Genomic DNA, 25414 nt, shown 5'->3' with positions numbered 1-25414 from the left:
ATGTTGCTCTTACACTGCTGAATGCACAGGTATTGTGCTTGTGGGAGGCAGAAGGCACAGAGGAAATAGGTACTGCTCTTCACAGCATGGTTTAGGAGTGGGACTCCCTAACTCAGTGCCCCCAAGTTACCTGTTACCTCCACTGTGACCCTCTGCCCAGGAAAGATGAGGTTTAGCTCAGCTCTCTTGGTCTTTGTCCTCATTCTCAAAGGGTTGTACTGGGATTTCCTTGGTTTGAGGTTTTGTGTAGGTTGTGTTTATGGCATACTCACAAGTGGGGCAGCTGAATGAGCAGACATATGCTATGTATGCTTACCATGAGTTTTTTTCATCTTCGTCTTATATGCCAGATTTTATTTTTTCCAGGGTTCATAGAACAAAGCATGTATCTCCAGATTGTTGTCAACAGTCTAATTATTAGACTGATTAGGCCTGATCTCCCTTAAAGTTTCCATAGAAATGTGCACATTTACACTGACTTTTTATCTGTTTAAGCAAATAGCTTAAACAACATGCTCAAATTATATGAAAAGTTACTCATCTCTTAATTTCTCACAAAGTTACTAATTTTTCTGCTGTACAAATTTTCTTGCTTTTTCTTGTTTTGGACTTTTTAGATTGCTGGTATTGGTCCAAATTGCCGGCTGGTATTACAGGATCAGAATGATCTGCATCTGCTTCTCAAAAAACAGCAACAAAAAAATCTCTGCTGCTCTGTGAATCACATCTGTTGCCACCCAAGGAATGATGCCTTCAGGACTTTTTCCTTAGAAATTAATTTCCTCTTTGCCTGCTTTACTCTGTGTTTAATGATACAATTGTAGGAAAGAAGGGGAAAAAAAAGCTCTTGGCTTCAATAAAGAACACACTAAATTTTTCTCCAGCAATTCTACACTAACTTTTTTGTCAGGCTATTTTCCTTGTGTGGTACCTGCGTTCCAGAGCTAAGTTCAGGAATGTATAACAGTAGTACTAGATGGTACGTTGACTAATGTGCTTTTTGGAAGCTTTTCTAAAGTAAGCTGTTTTTTAAATCTAACAACTCTTTGTATTAGCAAAGTCCTGAAAGTGTGGAATTGATAACTATTTAAAAATATTATTAAAAATAGAAAGTTCCTCCACTGTTCTATAGTACTTACCACCTTGAGCAGACTGAAAAAGTTCAGTTTTGTATTGTTTTTGTTGTTCAAAAAGTGGGCGATATTAGAAAATCTGCGTCTAGATATTTGAAGAGTTTGCATCTAGGGGCATAAAATACAAGACATGTTGTTCCGTCATAGAGTATTAGTCATCAACTAAAACTAATTAGTCTTCGACTAAAATTTAAGACAGAACTGCTGCTGAAGTTATAACATGACTGGTTGGCACCATGTAATGTATGGAACAAGTTGTTGGGAATGTTTCTGTCCCATTTTGGCATTTCATTAATTAGAAGAATTTAGAAGTGAATCTTAATTTGCACACGTGATGAAATATTTCCATGTGAAAGGCTGAAAAAGGTGTATTTTGTTAAGGTGGGGGTTTTTTTCAGAATTTTTTGAGAATATTTTCATAACTTCAGCTACCCGTTTTTGTCTAGCAACACATCAGGTTTATTATGGCTGTTCTTGAAAGTCTTACTCTAGTCTTGAGAAGCATAAGCAAACTGGAATTGTTGCCTCTTTATTTTTGTTTTTGGTTAGTTGTCATAGATATTTCCTACTAACATAGCTGATAAAAAGGATTGTATTAGAGATGTGTAAGGTGCAAGTATTGAATCAGGATTTCCAGCATGTTTATTTCCGTGTCTTTATTGATTGTTTTTCCTCACCTGTTTTTCCTAAACCTTCTTCCCTGGCTCCTGTTGATTGCAAGATAGGAAAATTCATACTTTTCTATGCAGAAGCTTTTCTTCTCTGCTTGCTGAGAAAGAGGGGGTGGAACACAGAAATTTTCCAGCCATCTACCTTTCCCTCACCAAGCATGATATGGCGTTGGACTGATTTAGTGGTGTCAGAAGAAATAATCTATCCATATAATAATCATAGGGCTAATTTTATTTCCTGCTCAGTTTTCCCAAGCAGCAATTACAGAAGTAGTGGGAAGCAGGTTTGACAGTTGCCTGTTGTCTCACCCTTTTACTAGCATTTAGTTTCACAACTCCTAGAGAGAGATTTTTTAATTCAGAGATTTTTAATTCAAAGACTTGGCAAAGTCAAGGACAGTGAGAAGGTATTAGCACGCCTGGAAGGTTAGGAAGGTGATAAAGATTGGCTTGAGAATTTCTTGCACTGAATATTTTTGCACAGTGTATGGGTTTTGATTTTGCTTTCTTTTAGAAATGGAGATTTTAGTTTCTTGTATTTATTGGTGGAAATTTTCATGTTTCTCATGTGCAAACTGGAGATTTAATTTTTCTAGTCATGAATTTAAGTACAAAAATGTAATGAATTTTAATAAAAAGTCTCAATAAAAGCACAGCTTATAAAAGTAGAACAAGTGGATTTATGTGATTACTGTAAAACAAAATTTCATTTTCCCGTATATGAAAGTAACCAAAAATTTCCAATTTGCTAATTATAGAGATCTGGAACTTTGTCTTCCTGGGCTGTTTTCCAGCCTTGGGAATGTTCAGCTCCTCATGTAAATTTTTAATAATGTTATGCATATTTTGTAGAGAATTTATGCATTTCACATAAACCTTATTTTAATTATTTTTTCAAATTCAAATAATATCATTATAGAAAGAAAAATCCTCAGCAACATGTAAGGAAAAGCAAATGGGAAATGTAGTTTTTAATGGTAAAGGGAGAATTCGGAACAAAAATCTTGCACTGGTAAAACAGAAAGAGTTTGATAGTGCAGTGTGGTGGTACAACAATGGAGATGAAGTGTCACTGTAGAGGTATCACCAGGAAGTGGGAGTGGTAGACATTTCACATGCAACTGGGAAAGACATGAGACTTTTACAGCCCTAATGAATCTTTGAAGATCTCTGATAGTTCTAGCCCTGATAAGAGCATAAACTGTATGCTGACTGGCCAGACTGTTGTTTTGCAGACAACTATAGCATACCTCATCCTTTTAGTCTTTTCTTCTCCTGTTGGTTAGCATGTAGCTTGGCATATAGCATGTAGTTTGGCATACTAGGATAAAGATGTGAAATAAAAATAGTTAAGCTAAATAAAATAATTATGAAGTATTTTATTCTGCAGTATTTATTTCCAGAGAATTTTCTTTTACTCCATTTTAAAAATATCGTAGAAGCTTCAAGAATGTCTACTCTGGTACTATGTTTGGTTTATTTTTTTATGATCAGACTTATGCATTTTAATGACACAAACCTGTCTGGTTAAATATAGGAATAGCTTTATACTATTATTATACTTGCTCTGCCTGAGTAGCCATAGGGAAAAATTTTAGGAAGAGCCATAATCAAAATAATCTTTTGTGAGCTGACCATGGAAAGCTAGGCAGTAGTGACCCCTTTCTGCCTCACATACCCCATCAGGCAAGGCTGACACCCCCACCCCTCAATTAGAGGTTTTCTAAACCAGAGGATGTGACTGGTTGGCAGAGGTGGGTGCAGTGTCAGTCTGCCTGACACTCTGTAGTTTCTTGCAAATGTGAAGTGAGCACAGAAAACACTGGTTTTGTTCATTCTGCCTTATTCTGCTTGGAGGCTCAATCTGTCAAATTTGGAAGTGATATTAGGTCTTAATGACTTAATCTAGATAACACTGACACTGAATGTGTCCAGTTGTCAGAATGTCTGCCTTGGTACATGAAGTGTAGAAAATTTGTAAAATTTGTATTAATTTTTGGGGTTTCCTGTAGGGTTTTTTTCCTTTAGATTTTCTGATACATGGTGCAAACTCTTGCTTTTGAGAGTTAGCTCTATCTGCATACTGCAAATTCAATTTTTTGTATATATATTTTTGAAAGAAAGGTTTTGTCTCTTCAAGTTTGTATGTTTAGTTATTGGCAAAATCAGCTTGCAGGTGGAACCAGTGATTTCTTCCAGAATGACTAACCCTGATCTTTCTCCACAAACGTTCCTTTAATTAAGTAAATTGATGCTAACTTGTGATTCATTCCTGCTTTCCAAAGGAAAGATTTTTTGGGGGGGGAAGGGAGAGGAGGTGTCTGTGGCCATCTCGTAGTATTTTTCACTGCTTTGTGATATACTTCTCCTTTATTACAGGAACACTTACACAGAATGAGATGATATTTAAGCGCCTCCACCTAGGTACTGTTTCCTATGGAACAGACACAATGGATGAAATACAGAGTCATATTATAAACTCTTATTCACAGGTATTTCATAAATCATTTACATTTCATATGGGGGGTGTAATGACATTGAAGCATTGTTGTTAATAATTATGTCTAGAATTTGAGAAGCTATGAAAGTTGTTATGTCTAGGTATCTCTTAAAAAATATGATGGAAGGGAAAAATATGAGTATGTAGATAGATCTCTCCTGATTCCAAAGTTCCTCATAATACCTACTTAAAGAGATTTACTTTTCTGTTCTTCACTAGCAGAAATCTGTGTTAACCTGTCTGTGCAGTACAGTCTTTCTCCTGCCAAATCATCTAAGAGTAAGCTATTCATTACTGTGACTACAAATTATAAGGAAGTGTCCAGAACAACACTGGACACTGAACAGTAATTATATCTTTGAAGATACTCATCAAGAATATACATCAAAAAGCCACATTAATTGGTATAACCAAATGGTATAACAATAGTGGTCAAAATAAAACTTACACAGATATATTTAAAAATTCTTTTTCAAAAAAATTAAGATGATTTCAAACAGCATAAAACTGGGAGGGAGAAAGGGTGAGAAAATGGAAAACTCCATGTTGCTTGAGATCGAATTGTTCCTGTGATGTATAAGAGTGCTTGGTCTGGAAAGTGTACTAGAGGATTGTGACTGGGTGGGATTCTGCAAGAATTACTACATTTCCCATGTATGTAAACTGTTTGGGTGCTTGCTGCAAACCTTCCTAAACACCTGATCCTACTCTGAGATTAAGATGAACTTTGTGCTTTATTTTTTATTTCTATTCTTTGAAACAAAAAAATAAGAAAATTACAGAAGAGACAACAAATGAAAAGTTAACTGATATTTCCGTGATGTTTACAGTATGATAATAAAATTTTATATAATTTTTCCCCTGTAGTTAATGTGAATAAACAAACCTGATTTCCTGACCCAGTGTCCTGGTTGATGGCAAATTTGGGAGGAAACCTCTGAATGGGGTCTCTCTAGAAAGCAAATTGCCAACCACTGGTCCAGGAAAGATTTCCTTGGAGAAGAGTGGAAAAAACTGTTTATTTAACAAGCCAAGTGTGTACAAGTATAAAAAAAATGAATAATACTAAACAATAAAACCTCTCACTGTTCTGAAGAGATGGCAAATTCAGAAAGTCCTTTTGTAATTCCAAGAGTCCTCTATGGGTGTTTCTTGGCTCACTGAGTGTCTCTCAGTCCCTCTGGCACTGGAAAATGCCACGTCCCAGGCCCCGATGGGCCATAGGTGTGAGAACCCAGTGTTTTTCTGGGGTTTCAGTCCAAAGCAGTTCCCAGAAAAAAGAAAAGCCACAGTCTAGAGAACTTCTTTGCCTCAGCTAAGTAAAAACTAACTAAAAGCAAAGGAGAGCTCTGTCCTGCTCTCTCTGTTGCAGACAACACAGTCTGTGAGAAGGAATGAGGGGAGCAAGAGCAGTTTCTGATAACAAACTGAGCTGCTTCTCCCTCCCTTCGTTCTCAGAACCAGTCTTAAAGCTGCAGAACTTAATATCCAGCATAAGCAGAATAGACAACTGGGGATACAAGCATCATAAAGTCACACTAGGACACCCAGTTAAGTTTGTAGACTGACTTCCTTGTCTGTGTCCTCATTTCCTCTCTTGGAAGAACTGTAGAATCAACAATTGCTTGGAATATCTAGCTGTGCTGTGTTGTAAATGCGGTTCCCTTCTTATTTGTTTAAAATAAGAATAAAAGTTTAATTTAACACCACACTGGACCCAGTTAATAATTTGTAGCTTTTGGGAAGAGAGACAAGAGGGAAGACAGTGATGAAGTGTGTACATTTTAAGTTCACAACTTAAATTCTTAATTATTTTCTGTCTATACAATTCAACAAATCCCCTTCTTGAATTCTTTTCCTTGGATAAATCTATTTCAGCTTAATTTTTAGTAGGTGTAGCCTTGGATAGTGAGTGAGATACAATAATCATGCCTTGGAAATGAGAAATTGAGCTCTTTCACCTAAAGATCAGCTGTCCACATTTGGTTCAGAATGTGTTAACTGAAATTACCTGCTACTCACTAAGTTTATAAAAACCACCCCAAGCTTGTGCCATTTGGGTGTTCACAGTAACAGGTGTAGCAATAAATGATATTAACTGACAGTCTTGAGCTGACACACCTTGGTCTGAGTGAGTTTGACAGCTAAGCACCAAGCATGCTCACAAATACCAGTTTTATATTTTGCAGTTAAATATGCTGTCTGAAAAGGATTGGATTCCTGGAACAATTCCTGGAATTCTTACTACTGAAAGCTTTTACTAATTTACTGTAAAATTTAATGAGTGGCAACCATGGTTACGAGTTTTTAGTAACTGTAACATACTTAAAATAAGAAATGTGAGGGAAACTTTTCTTCTCAATTCTGGGAAAAAGATTTTCAAAATGTAGGTTTGCTATTAGTAGATGATGAAAAGAACTTTCTTGGAACGTCCTTTTTTTCAGCTTTGTATAACACTACTCTGTGTTTAAATAATGCTTTATAAATAATGCTTTAATTGTGCTTATGTTAGTAGCAACTCATTAAAACAGAATAGTGATGGAGTCTCAGTAACAAACCAAGTAACTACTAAACAATTGTTTCAATCTGAAAAAGTATGGTGAGGTTTTTTAATTTAATCTATGATAATAGAAGCTGCCGGTTAGCTAGGCAGTGGTTCTTGTGTGACATTGATTTTATCCCTTGTTTGTGTTCTGTTTTATTATTACAGTGGACCTACCAGACTATTGTCATCTTAATGTAACACACAAATCTATTATAACCTGATTATATTTCCCCACTGGAAGCATTTTGTGATAGAGGGCATAATCTTTAATGGAATTTGTGTGAAATTAAATTATACAAGCATCAATAAACTTAACATAATTCAGAAGGAGTAAATCAGCTTAATTTATTTGTGACTGTAATGGCATCAGTGTTAGCAGAATGCAAATGCAGAGGTTTAAAGCAGTAGCTGAAAAGCAGTGCCAGATGAGCAGAAAGTTAAACCCTTTATTAGACAACACTGTAATTTGATGGGCAGAATGTTCACGGTTCAGCAGATTGCAGTCAGGAGGAAAAAAGCGTGGATTCTGAAAAGGTTTTCTGAGTTCCATTGGAGTGAACGGAAGAGCACTGTGGTGGTACTGCTGATATATTTAATGTGTTGACTTTTAAACAAAAAAAAACAAAACCCAACCAGCAAAAACCAATAACCCCTCCACCTAAAAACCCAACTAATTTTAACTAATCATGAACACATAGTACTTTTGAGAGGAAGATTAGCTCTGTCATGTGCTCGAGCATTTGTGAAAGGTAACTTAAAACAGTGGTAGTTTCTTGGTTATGCAACAGTAATACACTCTTCAAGTATGTGTCAAACTGTTATTTTGTATGATTATTTTACTAGATTATTGCATTCTTGTAAGGACAAAAAACATTTCAGCTGCAGCAAAAGAGTAAAACTGCACTAGTTCACAAATAATACAGAAATTGTGTAAGTTATAAATAAAATCAGCAATATTGGTATTTTAATCATTCCTAATATTTATACTTGACAATGTTCCTGCTTTTGTTCTTCTGATCTCCTCTTCTTCTGGTCTCTCCTGATTACCACAAATGTGGTCATCTTTTAAAATACTGAGATTTAGGTGTTTTTTTTTTTTTTTAAAGGGGTTCATTTCAGTTTAATGACAGAGGTGAAGAAGAACAACAAAATATCAAATTTTGAAATTTTGTCTCAGTGTTTCTGAACTCATCCATTTGGTGGCTGGTTTAAATACTTTTTCTTAAAAGGAAGAGAAAAAATAATTCACTGGATGCAATAGACATGAAAGGACTATTGTGACAGATAATTGAAAAATGTAAAATCTGAAGTGAGGTAGCAGGGGTTTCTGCAGAATCTGATCAGCCTATTCAGCCCTTTTCCAACGTACTTGTTTTTATTTCATGTTTTTCAATAGTCTCCAGGCTCTGTTATTGAAATTTGACTACAAATGCAAGGTGATGAGCCCATAGTTATGTATCATTTCTTTAAAAAAGGAGATGAGGCTTTTTATTTATCACAAGCTGAATGCATTAACCATAGGTTATATAAAAATAAATGGATGCTTACTAGCCTTATCACCTTTGTAAAAGGAACAGTCAGATACAGATGGATAAGTATTCATGTTTTGTTTCCAGTTTTGAACTTTGGTTCACTGTTCATTGTGTTGGCTCTTAAAGGTCCACTCTCAGAACAGTGGGAACAGTACAAGCTCCACACCATCCAGGAAGCCTCAATCATCGGCGCCCAAAGTGCGCAAGAGCGTGAGCAGCCGGATCCACGAGGCGGTGAAGGCCATCGCGCTCTGCCACAACGTCACCCCCGTGTACGAGTCCCGGGCCGGCGTGTCTGCAGAGACTGAGTATGCAGAAGTGGATCAGGACTTCAGCGATGAAAATCGAACTTACCAGGCTTCCAGCCCGGATGAGGTTGGTGTGCAAGGCTGAAAATATTTATTTATAACTCCTAAAGAATGGGGGAAACTAAGTAAAAAAGAGAAATGCTGTGAAAAAAAACGTGTTTTGAGCTGGGGTTTCTTTAAACCCCTATAGTATGTTACTATAAGACACAAAATAACATGACACACACACACTGCTGTTTTCAAAGTAAAAAGGAGACCTTTTAATTTCTAACTTTAACATTTTCAGATTTCTAAAAGTGACAGTAGATTAGGAGGCAAAAGTGCTGCCTCTCCAATGACACTAAACAAACTAATAGTCTATCAAATTTCTCTTCTTCTATAAAAGAATACAAAACAATACGTTATTTACAAAAAGTGTGTGAAAAAGTTCATTACAAGAATGTAAACATCAAAAAGCTTAAAAAATCTTAAAAAATCAAAACATTAGTAGTAATCTATTTTTATATTTTCTAGCTTAGGAAAGATCTACTGGTTCTGACGCCTTGCTGTATAAAAGTGTTTTCAGTTTTTGACTTAAAGACCTATAAAGTCAGAATTTCGGGGTCAGTATTGTATTGAGGATTGCAATTAGAGATTTATGATTTTTTATTATTATTCTCAAAACATTAATCCATGTGTGAATCAAAGTATGCTACTAAATGGAATATGAAGCTGTTCTGAATGATGGACAACCTGGTACATTAATTAGAGATGCTACCAGATACCGGAACGTACAGATTCCTAACAGGAAAAAACAACAAACTAACAAAACCCCCAGAAAGAAAGAAACAAAAAAAAACCATCAAACCTTGAATACTTCTGTAGAAAAGTTTTTGAGCTTCAAACTGTAGGCAGCTTCATAATCTTTAGGGTTCTTTCAAAATTGCATCAAGTGTAGCAGAAATTTACCATTTCAATAAAAACATGCCTTTGAGTTTTATTGAAATCCAAATTTTAAAAAAATCCCAGTGCTTTCATTGGATTTGTGTTATTGTTCTGAATAATCCTATTTTGGTCCTTAAATTGATTGCCTAAAATTCAATCTAAAAAGATACTAGAAGAGAGAGGCAAAGCTCATGTTGCAAGATACTGGAAAGAGTTTACTTTATAATAATGTGTATAGTTGATATAGTAAAATGGAGAAATAAACTATTTTGAAGTTGGTTTGAAAGTGAACAGGTTGAGAAGAATCTTTGTTTTAAAGAATTTCTAGCATTTTCTGAAGGTACTGTTTTTGTTGTAACCCCAGTAGCTTAGTCATAAATAAAATAAGGTTTTTGTAAGATATGAAGTAGGAATTACGTACCTGAAAGCCTGAATATTTCTCTAGCTGTGCAAGTTGATCTCATACAAGTTAATGTTTCTTTCACAAACTTCATCCTGCTACATAGTGTATTATTCAAGTATACATTTGTTTTTCATGTCTAATATGTCACTATATGTAATGCTAACAAAACTTAAGCAGTTCATACTGCAGGCTATCATTGCTAAAAGAAACAAGTCTGTAACGAGGGTTTTTAGAAATGCAAGAAATAAAATAAAATCTCTATGTAGTAACAAGATAGCAGACATTACATACCTTTCAGATGCCATAAACACAGTTAATAGTGTCAAAGGATTGTAGAATATAAAGTGGCTGGTTCTCCATGACTAAAAAAAGGCAGTCAGAACAGTTTTAAAAATAAAACTCTTTATTCTTAAATAAAGAAGTAGAACTTGAGATGCTGATCTTTGGCTAAAATCAGTAATCCATAATACAGTATGTGGTGTTATACAGTATGAGCTGATCCACATTATGAATTGAGAATCCTGGAAGGGCATTTGTTTATGCCAGAAGGGTGTTTGTTTATGATATATATTTGTATAATGTTTGACTTGTATTATACACAAGTGAACAAATTTTCATCTGCACATGCATTCATATTTACTTAATGTTTCAGTTTAATGAGCCTGTGAGGTACTACTGAGTATAATGAATGACTGCATGAGCAAGGATCTGACTAGGAAGATATGATGACAGCTATAAATTAAGTAAATATTCTGCTTTAATAGCCAAAGGTATTACTAAATCAGGTGAAGAGATGTGCATTTGAGAGAGACTATGTGAGTTTTTTCTCCCGCTTGCTCCTCTCTCCCTGTGGGCTTTTGTGTATTTGTTCAGTTGTTTGAAAGCTGAAAATGCTACCATGAAGAGCAATTCTCCTCCCATATTTACTAAAGAAAGCAGCTGTAAGACTCAAGAATTATACAAGCGCTGCCCTGGGAAGACAGTAGGGAATTTGACCTTGGAAAGATGAAAGGAAGGAAAGGAAAGTTGATAAAGTGCTAATATAATAGATCTGGGACTCAGGGTGGAAAAGGAGGTAGAAGAAGAAATCAACAACAAAGAAACTGTTCATGCTGCAAAGGAGATAATGCACAGATACTGTTTTAATAATGATTTTTTTATCATTTAAGCTCATACATTAAAACTATATGGCAGTGAGATGAAATGTTTCCATTCTAAAACAGGCTTAAATTTCATTTTTGTTTCTCAAAGATAATGCTTGAAACACTAGTAAAATTATCATATTGAACAAATATGCTTTTATGTAATGAGAAATTGATGTTAAATGGAGTCTTGTAAAAAGATGAAGCTACAAAAAGCATGTAAACAGCATAAAAATTGCAGCATGACAGAAAAAAGCCTGAGAGTTGAAAGACTAGCAGGTCTTTATCATAATTTTTTTAAGACTTCTATTGATGCAATGTTTGCAAATCACTGGAGCCTAAGGAAAATAATGTAAATGGTTCATTATTTAGCTTATTGAACTTTCCTGCAGTTAGGTTGACGGATGATGCCAATGTTTCCCAATCACCAAAGTACCATTTTAAAAGCATTTTTTATTGAATAAAGTGCTTTGAATATTGCACCCTGGAGCTTTATTTAGGGAAATGGTTCAATTGATGTTTTCTGTTTAACCTCAGCACTGACCTATCACAACATACTTGGTTAATAAGCAACATTATCATTTAATAGACTTAACTGGTTTTATGCATTGTACTTTCTCCACATTGCAACTCTGTTCTCTTAGATTTTGTTTATGGATCTGGCTTGATTGCAGTCTTTTGGAACAAGATGTTATTTGCATAGTTGTGTGTTGCATTATATAATATTGCATGATCACACCATAGGATGTAAAGAGCAGAGAACAGTATGTAAGTATAAACTACTCTTCCATGTAGGAAGGTATAAGAAACAGCTCAGCAATATGCTGACTACACTGCACACTTAATTAGTGGACTTGAGGAACTCTTTTGAAATTCCTCACATCTGTGCATATATGTGTGCATCCATATACAGATATAATATGACCATAACAAAGTATGCACATTTAGAAGTAGGTATATTCATCATAACAGATGTATTTATTCATTGTTAGAGTAACCTGAGATAAGTAACTGATTTTGTATTCATAATGCAAATCCTACTTATGCCAGGCTCTTTGTTTCTTATGATAAGTGATCAATATTTCATTTTCTCTGAAAGAGTGGAAAGTTTCATTTGTCTGTCACTTGTCCTCTACAGCTGTAGCATAGCAAACAATAAACATTCACTGAGAACCCACTGGATGGAAAAAAAAAACTAAAAGGAAAAAAAGCCATACCAAAACTCAGCTTCGACTTTGCCATCATAGGTGTGGGTTCAGCTCATCTGTAGAAAGCCAGCTACCTTAATGTAATGAACAATCATGAAAGGATATAAGCTAAGTAGGCAAAGTGATGGAGTTCAAAGGTCAGAGACCCAAGCAATTCAGGGCATGCTATGAACAGGAGCCTTTGAAGACCTTTGCTCCCCTTAGTCAGAAAAGGTTGATCAGTCATGATTTTTAATGACTGCTTACTCTCATAAACCAGCCATTTATTGGTTATGCTTTGTCCTGCACTGTTATAGTCTCAAGCATTTCTAATTCCAGGATCTTGAATATTTAAATACTACCTTGAAGTGTGGTCAGTTATTTAATTCCAGCGTTTCTGTCCAGAGACAACAGAGTAGCTAAAATTAATTACAAGGATACAAAGCCAATCATTTAAAAACAGACAGGGAAATTATATGCCCTTAGTGAAGCAGCTTTTGTGTTTACAAAAGTGAAGCTGTAATGTATGAGACATGTTGTATTGTTTAATTCATTTTATTGTGTGTGCTTATTGAAGCAAGACTAATTGTGTTGTTTTGTCAATGTATTGTGAAAAGCAAATCACTCAGTAGCATAAAACCATCACTTGCGTGACCTTCGAGACCCACAAAGAATAACTACTCCATAGCTTGTCTTGAATATTGATTGGTAGTTTTTTCACATGATCAAGCTGTATTTTTAAGTTAATAATTTTATTTTAATTATGAAGGTTTTTTTATGAAAAGTGATGGACTGCAAACGTTAGTTTGCATAAAATGGTTGTTTATAAATATAAACAAAGCAAACCACTGATTGGAAACAGATATGAGATGTTGAACAGTCCCAAAGGAAATGGTTGGAAACACTCAGGCAGTGGGGAAAGGATAGCTCACTGCTTCTTTTCTGTTTCCAAAGCAATAGCCTTAACTTAAAAAATACCCCACTTACCATGTCTGTACAATTTATACGACAGTTTGATTTTGAAAGCAGTTCCTATTGTCTGAAGTGATGCTCTTAAATACTCTGAAAGGAATACAAATGGGTTACATGAGAATTCTTCTAAGCAGCAAAACTGGCTAACAAAATTCCCATGTCTAGTCCTTCTTTTTTGCCCTATAAATTGCTCCCTCATATATGCTAAAAACATTGAAGACTTTATTAATGCAGATTCTTTTTTGGTTAAAGTGGCCAGGTTCACAGCAGGGCTCCAGGAAAGATATGAGTACAATTGTGCCCTTCTGGAAATGCACTCATTCCTCAGGTGACTGAGTGAGACACACTCCTACTGAGAGAAGCTGCTTCTAACTCTTGAGGTGCTACTGCTCTAGGTGATGTGGTTTGCACAGTTACTGCTTAATTTGGGAGAGTTTCCTTATGAAATCTCTGAATTTGAGTGGAAATCTGTGCCCTGGTAATTGAAGAGTTTGCTGTTTGGATCTGTGAACTCTAGAAGCTCAGAATGTTGGGTGGCCTTTAGTGGGGAGACTGCTGACAGAAGCAGCCAGAGTTCAAGAGTGGGCATGTGGTAAATAGAAGCATCTGAAAGATTTAGGGTAAGAGCACTAGGTGGTATTTCTCACTAGTTTGCATCAGATCTGTTGCATTTCTGTTTCACAATGCAATTATTTGCTCCTTTCTTTCCTAATTTGGAAGTTGCATCTTTGACATCGTCATGTGAGAGGTGAATGGTCATCTTTACCCTTGGGGTTGCTACTTAGGAGGAGGAAAATCAGCAAGTTAGCAACCACATATCTCTCTTTGCCTCCATATGCATTACCTGCCCTAGGAACATCACACAGTTAGTGAGTTCACTGCATACCTGTGTCTCAGTAATGGGAAGACCATTTACCCACCAACATGCTTATGTCTCTCAGGCAGCCAGTTTCCCTATTAGGGAAGCTTTGTGATAAGCCAGAGAAGATCCATAAAACATTCAAGAAACTTGACACATTTCATCTGTTTGTGTGTCAGCAAATTAACGATTATCTGCAAATTAATATTAACATTGCAATGGATTATTTTAGAACAAAGTGGTAGCATCACTATCAAAGCCTTTTATGCTTGTCCAACCTTTAATTGCTTTATCTGCCTTCATCCAATATGTCGAGCTCTGTAGAAGCCACAGCTGCTGCATTTTCCTGGTATTCTAGGAGTTCTTGATTTAGGTACACTAGATTGCAAGACCTTTTTAATGTAAAGGTTCCGAAATGTATTGAAGAGAAGAGAATGTGTTTGTAGAGGGGAAACCTCAAGAAGAGAGACTAGCCTAAGAATCTTTTTTCTGAACTCTCTATAGCCAGCCTTTTAGTATATGTGTATTTGTTAGGATTTACAATGTAGATGTTAATTTGTGAAATACTTGTTGAGAAAAAAATTTCTACATTCCAAAAGCTTCAGGTATTTCAATGGTAAGATCTGGCTGTATTGTTTTGGTTGCTGCGCCGATTCATTCTGAGTGATGGGAGTCAAACTCGTCTTTCTCTCAAGTTTTTCAGTGTCCTTGTAGGCATCTGTTTGACTCTTGAGCCTTATTGACTGTTTCTTGTATGGTATTTGCCCTGATCAATTTAAAAGAAAAAATAAATATGCAGTTGTGTATAGGCCAGGTATAAGAATACAAAATGACTGTGCTGCAAAATGCTAATTTAAATGGTATGTGAAGCCAAGCATAAATATAATAAACAGATCTGAGTCACCAAATATAGAACACTTTAGTCCTAGCTGCAAAGGGACACAAATAAGATGATAGGGTTTTAGTAGAAAGATGCAATTTACAGGTCAGAATGTAATAGTAACCCTTCACTGTGAAAATTGAAAATTAACCTTGGAAGTACTGGATCGTTTACAGCTTATAAGCTACTTCTGGTAAAGTAGAAAAGTTTGTAAAAAGGCTTCCTGCAGTTTTCAAGAATTTAAAATGATCCTTTTCAAAGTGTGCTCTATTCTCTTCCATTACTGCATCTCACTGTATTTTCATCTGATGATGCCTACACAGATGGCATTACTAGGGTTTTTACAGGTTCACACAGGATTTTATTCCAATTTTAAATTTTCTTAGAAGCTGAGGTGTTTTATTTGCTTTGTGTGAAATTCTTAGTGACCATCATGTCCATTGAACTTACCTAGGGAATTTTCTACTTGCTTGTTTTTTATCAGAGTGTTTGATGTTTATTGTTTTCATCTTGCCTGAGATTAATAGCAGAGCCTATTAATCCGTAAAAATCCAGGATCCATAAAAATCATGTGAATTTCCTTATAGTTAACTTTCCAGTGATTTAAAAATCTGGTTTCCAGTAAAGATTAACCTTTGGAAAACTAAAAGCAGATTGAGGAGAAGTTTTCTTTAGTCAGAAAAAAAATGATATATGGAATGTGTCTTGTATACAAAACAGTAAAATCAGTAAAACAGTTTTCCTAAAATATTAATTTTTTTGAAGGAATGAATCAGATGGTGGTGGTGGGAGATATTTAAAGTATAATATAGAAAAATGTTGAAGCTACATGTCATGCACTTCAAAGCAGCAAAATTTTGGAAAAGGGACTTTCCCATGTGAGTTTGTGGGATGCAGTATTGTAAGGTTGGTTTCCATCTAATTTGATGTCAGAAGTCATATTACTGTTGAAACAAAGTATTGATATTATGCAAGTGAGTAAACTAAAAATAAGGTCCTTTGCTTTCCTATTTATTACCAATTAAATTGTCTCATCTCGCATGTAACTGTAGATTTAACAAAATATTTTATATTGAAATTCTCCCAAAGAGTTTTACTTACATAATGGTCTTGTTGATATAGAAATCGTCTTCTCATTTTGCAAAATTTCTACTTGATGTCCTTGATTTATTCTTGAATATATGTGGGTATTTATTAGAATAGTTATTTCTAAACAATATATTGAGAGTACCTCATTTTCAGCAATAAGTTGAAGAAGGTTTTATATTCTTCATAAGAAATTTTTATAAGCTCTTCAAGGGACATACATAATTTGATGTGTTAATATTTTATACTCAGTCTGCTGCTGTTCCCTTGGTTTTTTTCCCTAGATTATTGGAAGAGTTTATACTTTCACCCTAGCAACAGTTCTTTGGTTTTAACTTATGTAACAGTGTCACAGACCTTTCACATTTAAATAATTTAAATATGTATCTTTTTTCTTTCTTTTTTTTTTTTTTTCCTTTGTTCTTTAGGTAGCTCTGGTGCAGTGGACAGAGAGTGTGGGTCTCACTCTGGTTAACAGGGATCTGACCTCAATGCAGCTGAAGACCCCTGGTGGGCACATCCTCACATATTATATCCTGCAGATCTTCCCCTTCACTTCTGAGAGCAAGCGCATGGGCATCATAGTTAGGGTAATTTGGGGCATTTTCTGGGTGCTTGGTTTGATTTTTTAAAAATGCTGGCAGATCAGACTGATTCACTCCTTCTGCAACAGACAATACCACAGGAATTCATTGATTGCATTCACCTGTGTGTGGATTCACTGACTATGCAATGAGTGTTGCATCATTAAAATGTGTAACAAGTATATACACTAAGTTATTTGTAAATTTTTCATTACCAGGTATTTCAGACATACAGAGCTTTCTGTTTTGGGTTGGTATTTGCCACCCAAGAAACAAAATACAAGTTAGAGGGGAGGTAACATTGATATTTTAAAATTTAGTTTAGGGGTGCTGAGAATCTCTTATGCTTGTGGACTTCAGTTAGAACTGATCCTCTTACATGGAAATAGCAGACATGTATCTCAGTGGAATTAGAGATAACACTGGAAATAGTAACATCAAGTAATACAACCTACCCACTTCTTGACAAGGTACTTTGTCTTTTATAAATGGGAACCTATTGAGTGCTTCAGAAGGCAATTAAGTTATTGGTAGGTAATTGTTTTGACTTTATAAACAGATATTCCTCTCCCCCCACCCCCCACTCCTTCCCATTTCTTTTGTAAAATTTTAGGATGAATCTTCAGGAGAAATTACATTTTACATGAAGGGTGCAGACGTTGCCATGTCCACTATTGTACAGTACAATGATTGGTTAGAAGAAGAGGTAAGAAAGAAAATCAACATTTACAAAAATTAATATTTTATAACGATTTAAAATCTCAAATATATCAGATGGTATTGGGATATGTTGAAAGAACAATCTGAGGCAATGCAGTAATGGATTTTGAACTTCAGTTATGGATATCCTGAATGGGTTTTAAGGGATTACAACTATTTCCAATTCCTGAGTAACATACAAGAAAAGTGAAGCTGGTAGTAGTAGCAGGACATGTTCCTACTTAAAACGAGGAAAGTTGTTTTTCATTGACTGACCTTCCACATAAAACCTAATTACTGCTGAGAAGTATTCTGCTATAAATCTTTTTATCCCTTGTTTGATCAAAATCTGCAGTGAGGTATGATTATGAATTACAGACTTTGACAAGCATTGTGTCCAAAATATTTTCTTTTTACCACATTTATTAAACTTCAAATAAAATAGTTAGTGACTAAATTTCAAACCTGATTAATATTTTTCAGTATGTGTTCTAGTAGGTACCAGCAATCATCTTATTTTTGACCCTACATACAGCCAATATGCTAATACAATGATTACACCATGTATGTTCATAATGGTATTGGCAATATGAATCAATATCTGCTGCAGGGCAGTTTGATTTATTCAGGGACATGAATAAATTAAACTCCCTCAAGACCTAGCAAAATGTCATAAAAATTACTTTTGGTGATAATGATGCACAATTAATTGTAAAATACTTGTTTAATTTATTTAGCTTTATGAGGTCAAATCAATAAGTGTTTGCACTGGAGAGCCCTGTTTTTCATTAAGACATGCTATTCCATGGCTATTTTTAATGTGTAGATGCTTTTCTGATAAGGGATATGTTCACTGAAAAAAGAAATTGAATTCTGTTATGTGCCTCAAAAGTAGTTTTAGTTTATTTTAAAGCTTCAACCTAAAAGATATTTTCTTTAAGCTAGGAGAGGAGATCTAATTGACTTACTGATATCAAACCACTTCATTTGGGAAACCTGGAGTATAATTGCTTTTCATCCTGTTTGTGGCTTCTCCAGAATATTTTAAGAGTCTAAAGAAACACCAAAGCTACAGACACACCATGTTAGCATACAGTAGAAATCATGAACACAGATTTGAATATTTGCATGACTGTTCTGTGCTTTGGTTCATTTAGTGTGGTAATATGGCACGAGAAGGACTGCGCACACTGGTCGTTGCCAAAAAATCACTTACTGAAGAACAGTATCAAGATTTTGAGGTATGAAAGGACAGAGTGATCTTGTGCTTATGATCATCATGTGCTTATGATCATGTTTAATTACTTCAAGGAGAACATTCCTCTATTTTATTGTTTAAGATTGCAGAAAAAGATGATTCATATTTAAAAAACAGATAATTGAGATATTGTCCACAATCTGTTAAAGGCTTTGTCATTCATTAATGATGGTTCTGCAGTCATATTTGCAGGGTCCTATTTGCTTTATTATTGGATTGGACAGTGTTTTCCCAGAAGCTAACGTAATGTTACTTTTGTAGGTTCAACATGACCTAAAAAACCTACTTGTTCTCAAAGAAAAGGCTTGTCCTCCTTTGAAGCTGTGATGCCTAGTTCTTAATAGTTCTTCAGGAGGCATTCTCTTTAGATGCATTGTCAGAAGAGCCCTATATAACAGTGGGTGCAAAGTAAAATTGTTCCTTTAGCCTTGTTCTTCATTAAAGATATATAAAGACAAACATTTAGCCTAATGGATCCATGCTATCACTGAGTGGTAGACTGAATGTATACTTTATGAGTTGTAGCAAACTCTAAGTGGTTTTGTGTTTGTGCAAACAGAGTCGGTATAACCAAGCAAAGCTAAGCATACATGACAGAAACCTGAAGGTTGCTGCTGTTGTAGAGAGTTTGGAGCGAGAAATGGAATTACTGTGTCTCACTGGAGTAGAAGATCAGCTGCAAGCAGATGTTAGACCAACTCTAGAGATGCTAAGGAATGCTGGAATAAAGGTACTTAACACATATTGCTGACATAACAGGTTATCATTTATTAACTTTTTAAATCAAGACATAACTTATATTTGTCTGTATTTAGTTTCTTTCAAAGTAAGAAATGTGTCAAGTCCCCAGCACATTCTGGGCATGAACTAGCAGAAACAAACAAGACACTGTGTGGAAAGTTCCCTTGCCTACAAGGTTTCATCAATCTCAAACTTACTTCGGTAGGAAAACTACCAATGGATAGATGAATGTGTGTCTCAGTCATTTATCCCCAGGCTGTCTACAGTAAACTGTCCTTGCTGACACTGACTGAGTTTGGCACAAGATTTGTGTGACAACAATGTTTTCAGGTTTGATGCTTGTAAGAAGTTTCAGCAAAGATCAAAACGTGAATTATTTGAACTAGAATTCAGAACTGCCCTTGGAGTTTGTTCAGTTCATGTTAAAGGGATGGCATGAAAAACCATGCAGAAGAGTTGGTTTGCTAGACACCTATCAATTGCACATATATATGCACATAATGCATATACAATTTATTTGAGGGAGGGTTTCAAGTAAATATATGAACAGTATCTGAGGGGAGGGGGCAAGATTATAGACATTTTGCTTTAAGCAGTGTCAAACTCTACTCCAAATAGTTTTAATGACTTTGCATTGGTTAAACTGAGTCGGACACAGTGGGATATTTTGCATATGCTGCTTGTGCTGGACTTCAGCCCCTCCATTATCCGCTGGAAGGGCAGCTCAGGAGGTCAAAGCAAACCAGGAGAATTTCGGGATGCGATGACAATAATTTCCCTACACTGGTGACTGAGTCATCTTCCTAACTAGTCATCATACTAACAAACCTTCTTGGTGTTAAGGGGCTGAGAGAGCTGTCACACAATGGGAACGTAACAACTTTATCCCTTAATCTTTACTGCCTCCTCAGTTCTGCGTGGTCAGTGGGCAGGATCTTTTCAGAGTGTTGGGAGTGTAGCTCATGCTCCAAGATTTGCTGTCTCATGGCTTGGCTGCTGCTTCCTGAGATTATCACCAGGGTCACAGATTGTTGTGTTGCATCATTTTGCTGACAAATGTAATCTGTATGCTCACTTTTCTGATCAAGGTCGTGTCAAGGCCTTAGGGAAAGGATTTTATGCTTCCCCAGAGCTTTACTTTGTCTTCATATACGTTGAGACATTGTCCCTTGTGAGAATGGAGCTGCAAAAAGTAAAGACAGTTCTTTTCTGCTTTGCATACTATTGCAGTAAAAACTGTTAGTTAATTTTACTTTAAAAGGCACAAGTCAGTATATTTTCTTGGATAACTTAATCCAAAAAGGTGCCAGAGAAAAGTTGGAGAGAGATGTCACTTAGATTTGGAGAACAGACAATTCGCTAATGTCCAAAGAAATAAACTCTTACATTTTTTTGCAGATATGGATGTTAACAGGAGATAAACTGGAGACAGCAACTTGCATTGCAAAAAGTTCTCACTTAGTGTCTAGAAATCAAGATATTCATATTTTCAGACCTGTAAGTATAGTTCAAACTTTTTTTGTTGGTTCATCAAAGGATGGCTAACAGCAGTGTTGCTGTATTAGTAGCTGGCTGGCTGTTGGAAGTTGTTGGGTTATTGTACTGTCACTGTAATGGTCCAGAGGGTAGTACTTAGGTCGTTATTCAAGGCAGTAAAACGACAAAGCATTTAAGGGTGTTGTTTTCTAGAGTTGGTGATGTGCTGTAGAAATGTTTGTAGCCATGTGAGGGTGAGCCAGGTTCAACAGACGTTTTACACCCTTCATAAGAGACATAGCAAGATACCTCTAAATAGTGATGGAGGTGAGGTGCTGAGCCACTAAGAAACTATCCATGCGTTTAGGCTGTCTGAATGTCATTCTTGCTTGTTTTAGCATTTTCATTGATAGAACTCTTTAGACTCAAGCAGAATTAATCCTGAATGAAACTGTGAACATCCCCTCTGTAAACAGAGATCAAATTGGTATGAGAAATTTTTTTCATGTCATTATATACATGTGCATTTTACCAGCAGACTGTTTAAGTAATTGTTAGAAAAGTAAACTGAATCTTCTTGTATATATTTTATATGCATGCTATTCACTTGACTGAAGCCAAACAAAAATAGATTTTCCAGACATTGATTGATGCTGTGTGATCAGACATAATGCATCTGTTTGTTCTAAATGATCCACTCGCACCTACAGAAATAATTATATTAATATAATTTACATGTAAATGTATTTTCTTCTGAAGCATCAGAATGGCAAATTAGGCCCTGCAGACTACTATTTGCAATTAAATTATTAATGCTTCTGATAAAACTTCAGATCAATTTTTGTTGACCTTTCCACATTGTAACACCACAAATTAAGTCTTCCTGAACAAAATGTATTTAGTTGAGTCAGATTTTTATTTTCATTACCTTGACTGGTAATAAGAGATCAGCATAAAGCTGTGTTAACTTAGAATACAGTTTTAAATTAGTTAGAAAACACATTTATACAGAATTACTTCTGTGGCTATACTTGTTGCAAAGAAATAACTACTGAATTAATGTAAGAAAATATCAAGCACTATAACACTTCTACTGTAGTTATAAATTAGAGCGATAAAACCTTTAGCTGCTCTCTTTCCAAAAAGCTGTGTTTTGTTTTTAAAAAAACTGTTTATTCTTAGAAGTCTCAGCTTCCATAGTTTGTCATTCTGGAGATATTTACAAATTAAAAAAAAAAAAAAGCATTCTGTTAGGTTGAAATGTAGAACAGAGAGGAAAATCACTGCTCATCAGTGTGCACAAGTGCTGACATCTCTTCATCTCTGCAATGCAGAAAGAATGTGCTAGGCCAACACAGGCTGGGCTTCCTAACAGCTGCCAGACAAGGAGATTTCTCTTTTAATGCTTAATTGTGGAAAAGAAGGAAAAAAATTCTGAATTGGGGCATGTGTATGAGTTTTTCTCTTTGCAGGGGCTTTTTAATGTAACTCAAATTTTATGGGTAGTAGAACCCATCTGGAGAGAGAAGATTCTTTGAACTGCATCAGGCTGGGTAGTTGTGGGTCAAGGACAAAACTTCACATTCAATGTAATTAAGATTCATATATCTTAAAAGTTATTTAATCTATGTGATCTGTTGACAGAGACAAAATTAAAAGTGTAATCAGACCTTGTGTTTTATTCTGTGCTTGGAAGTTTGTCTAGCATGATACCTCTAAAATACATTGGTATTTATGGGGAAAAAAATTAAAAATAAACAAAAAACCCACCAAAAAACACACAAAAAAACCCCCCACCACCACACCCAAATCTGCCAGTCTCCTCAAAATCTGATTATAATTTCAATTTTTCGTATTCTGTTTATAGTTCAAAACCTTCTAAAATGCATTTAGTAACATTTGACTGTTTTTTGCACTTCACAGCTGGGCTTTTCTGAAACAATTATGTAAATTTTTTAAATCTATGATGTAATTCTTTCATGTTATGCCACTTGATCTTGTCTTCAGAGTCATGCAAGATCCAAAAGGATTAGTACTAATGAGCATCTTTATGTCCCTTTGAAATCTGTGCTTGGTTTTCCTTCCTGAAACTGAAGGGACAATTAATAGGGACCCTTTATGTTATTCTAAGAGCATATTTTGCTGGTTAATAAACAAAACAATTAAGGTTTGCTTGGGAAAGTTTTCTATCTTTCTCTAGACCTGCCAGGATGAAAAGACTCAGGCCAGCTCAAAACTGAGATATTTTAATGTAATTAATTCGGCACTATTTTAGCCCTAGCAAACTTTAGTGAGGAACCACTTAAGCCGACTACATAGATTTTACTTGTTTGAGGATTACTCTGTCAATTCATAAGGCTTGAGGCTTATAGTAAAATTCCATGGGTATTAGACTTGCAATGGGATAAAACCCTTGAACCAAGGCTTCTGGGTATGAGTTCTCAAAACTTGATTTGTTTAGGCAGGGTTTTTTTAAGAATATAACAAAATCTTTTAACTGAGTGGTTTTTATTGAAGGTTGTCACTCGAGGAGAGGCTCACTTAGAACTAAATGCTTTTAGGAGGAAGCATGACTGTGCCTTGGTGATATCTGGGGACTCACTTGAGGTAAAAACTTGGTTTTGGTCAAATTATTTATATGCTTATGGTCAGAAAGTAATGTATCAGCACCTTCATGCTCTTTTTTCAAGTATTTCCCCATACTTTTAAGTAGTCCTTAGAGATACTTTTGCTTATCGCTGAGTGTGAATTAGATGATATATGTTGTAAATGTTACTGGGTTTCTAGTCTTCTGTACAGTAATAGAAATGGAATTTGTATACAGCAAGCTTTACTATTGTCTATTCTCTTAAGCTCAAAGCACTTTGCCGCTCAATCCCTTTGATTTAAAAAATAATAAAGCCACAGTCAGGAGAATCTTTCCTTTTTTTCCCTTCCAGTTAGATGTTGTACATGGAAAACACAATAAAAAATCTTTATACTGTGTTTTTGTGTTGGGCTACATGTAGTAATATTTAATTGTAAATAAATCCAAGCATTTTTTTTCCCCTCAGGTTTGTCTGAAGTATTATGAGCATGAATTTGTAGAGCTGGCTTGTCAGTGTCCTGCTGTGGTGTGCTGCCGATGCTCTCCCACGCAGAAAGCCCACATTGTGAAACTGTTACAGCACCACACCGGGAAACGCACGTGTGCAATAGGTAACTGGGCACAATCCTCCTAGGAAAATCTGTAAAAATGTAAGCAGCAGGTGGCACAACAGAGAAATAGCTGAAACAAAACCAGAGAGACCTCTTTACCAACCTTTACCAGCAGCCAGGTATTGCATAGTTAGGGCAAAAATGCTATTCTGTGAGAAAGGTGTGGTTATCTTCTCTATTCTGCAGGAGAGTCTTGATTACTGAAGTAATTAATGATAAGTCATAGATTAATTGTAAGAATTTAAAGACATGTAAGAGGTTTTCTCAATTACTGTAAGGCCGGGAGAATAAAACCTCTGAAGAACTGAATATTGCAGTGACATTTTCCAGGTGATGGAGGAAATGATGTCAGCATGATCCAAGCAGCAGACTGTGGAATTGGAATTGAAGGCAAGGTAATGTTAACGGTTTCATTGTGAAATGTGTGTCACATAGAGGCCTGGTAGAATGTGATTAGATGCTTTATTCTTAAACAACAGTGAATTGATCATTTCCAATTAAAGTATTCTGCAAGATTATAAGAATGCTTAATCTTTAGTATTTTTGCTTGTGTGTCTTCTGCTTAATCTTTTTAAAACCAGGAAAAATTAAAGTTGTTTCTGTGCAGCATTTACCTGGAAGAAGCGAGAGAAGCAATTCAACTTACTTGTTACAGCACACTGCATCTTAGAATATGCGCAAAAAAATTGTCATGTCTCATTGTAGGGTTGATTCTCAAAGAAGGAACAAACTTGTCTTTTGAAATTAATTATTGCTTAGGATTTTGAAACTTGATATACAGCTTTTACACTGGGATTCATATTTGAAATATTTTTCTTTTTTTCTAGGAGGGAAAACAAGCTTCTCTAGCAGCTGACTTTTCTATCACACAGTTTAAACACATAGGTAGGCTGCTGATGGTACATGGCCGAAACAGTTACAAAAGATCAGCAGCACTTGGTCAGTTTGTCATGCACCGAGGCCTTATTATTTCAACTATGCAGGTATTTAATACTTTGTTTTCTGAATAGTTAAAATGCCTATGTCTGTCTTTGAAATGTCACAAATGTTTTGTGATTGTTATTTTTTGTATTGTTATTTTTTGCTATATTGTATCGTTTTGTATGTAGAATTACATTAAATAATTAATTACCTGCTTTTTCTAGGCTGTATTTTCATCAGTCTTCTACTTTGCATCTGTTCCCTTGTACCAAGGATTCCTAATGGTAGGGTAAGTCAAAGCAGCAGTAACAATTTCTGGTAATAAATAAAGCAAACTAACTGGTTAAATAACCCTGTGGGCTTGGTGTCATCCATGTTTTCCATGCATTTATCAT

The 25414-nt window shown here is 35.4% G+C and overlaps 1 protein-coding gene across 4 annotated transcripts in view; it reads left to right on the top strand.

Annotated features, from left to right (window-relative positions):
- The window catches only part of ATP9B (ATPase phospholipid transporting 9B (putative)), a 155854-nt gene that overhangs the window by 121576 nt on the left and 8864 nt on the right, over positions 1-25414 (top strand). For all 4 annotated transcript variants that reach the window (XR_009418459.1, XR_009418458.1, XM_059471682.1 and 1 more), the window contains exons 14-25: positions 4184-4296; positions 8508-8756; positions 16571-16732; positions 17340-17432; positions 18583-18666; positions 19243-19413; positions 20823-20921; positions 23418-23507; positions 23954-24098; positions 24429-24493; positions 24926-25081; positions 25244-25308. Coding sequence is in view for 2 of the 4 variants with exons in the window: in XM_059471682.1 (XP_059327665.1) it covers positions 4184-4296; positions 8508-8756; positions 16571-16732; positions 17340-17432; positions 18583-18666; positions 19243-19413; positions 20823-20921; positions 23418-23507; positions 23954-24098; positions 24429-24493; positions 24926-25081; positions 25244-25308 (1492 nt within the window). In the remaining 2 variants the exon portion in view is untranslated. The remainder of the gene's footprint in view (positions 1-4183; positions 4297-8507; positions 8757-16570; positions 16733-17339; positions 17433-18582; positions 18667-19242; positions 19414-20822; positions 20922-23417; positions 23508-23953; positions 24099-24428; positions 24494-24925; positions 25082-25243; positions 25309-25414) is intronic.

The sequence above is a fragment of the Ammospiza nelsoni genome, chromosome 1 (assembly GCF_027579445.1).
Source record: "Ammospiza nelsoni isolate bAmmNel1 chromosome 1, bAmmNel1.pri, whole genome shotgun sequence".
In the NCBI taxonomy this organism is placed as follows: Eukaryota; Metazoa; Chordata; class Aves; order Passeriformes; family Passerellidae; genus Ammospiza; species Ammospiza nelsoni.
Note: the sequence above shows the minus strand (reverse complement) of the source record. Positions and strands in the feature narration are given on the sequence as shown.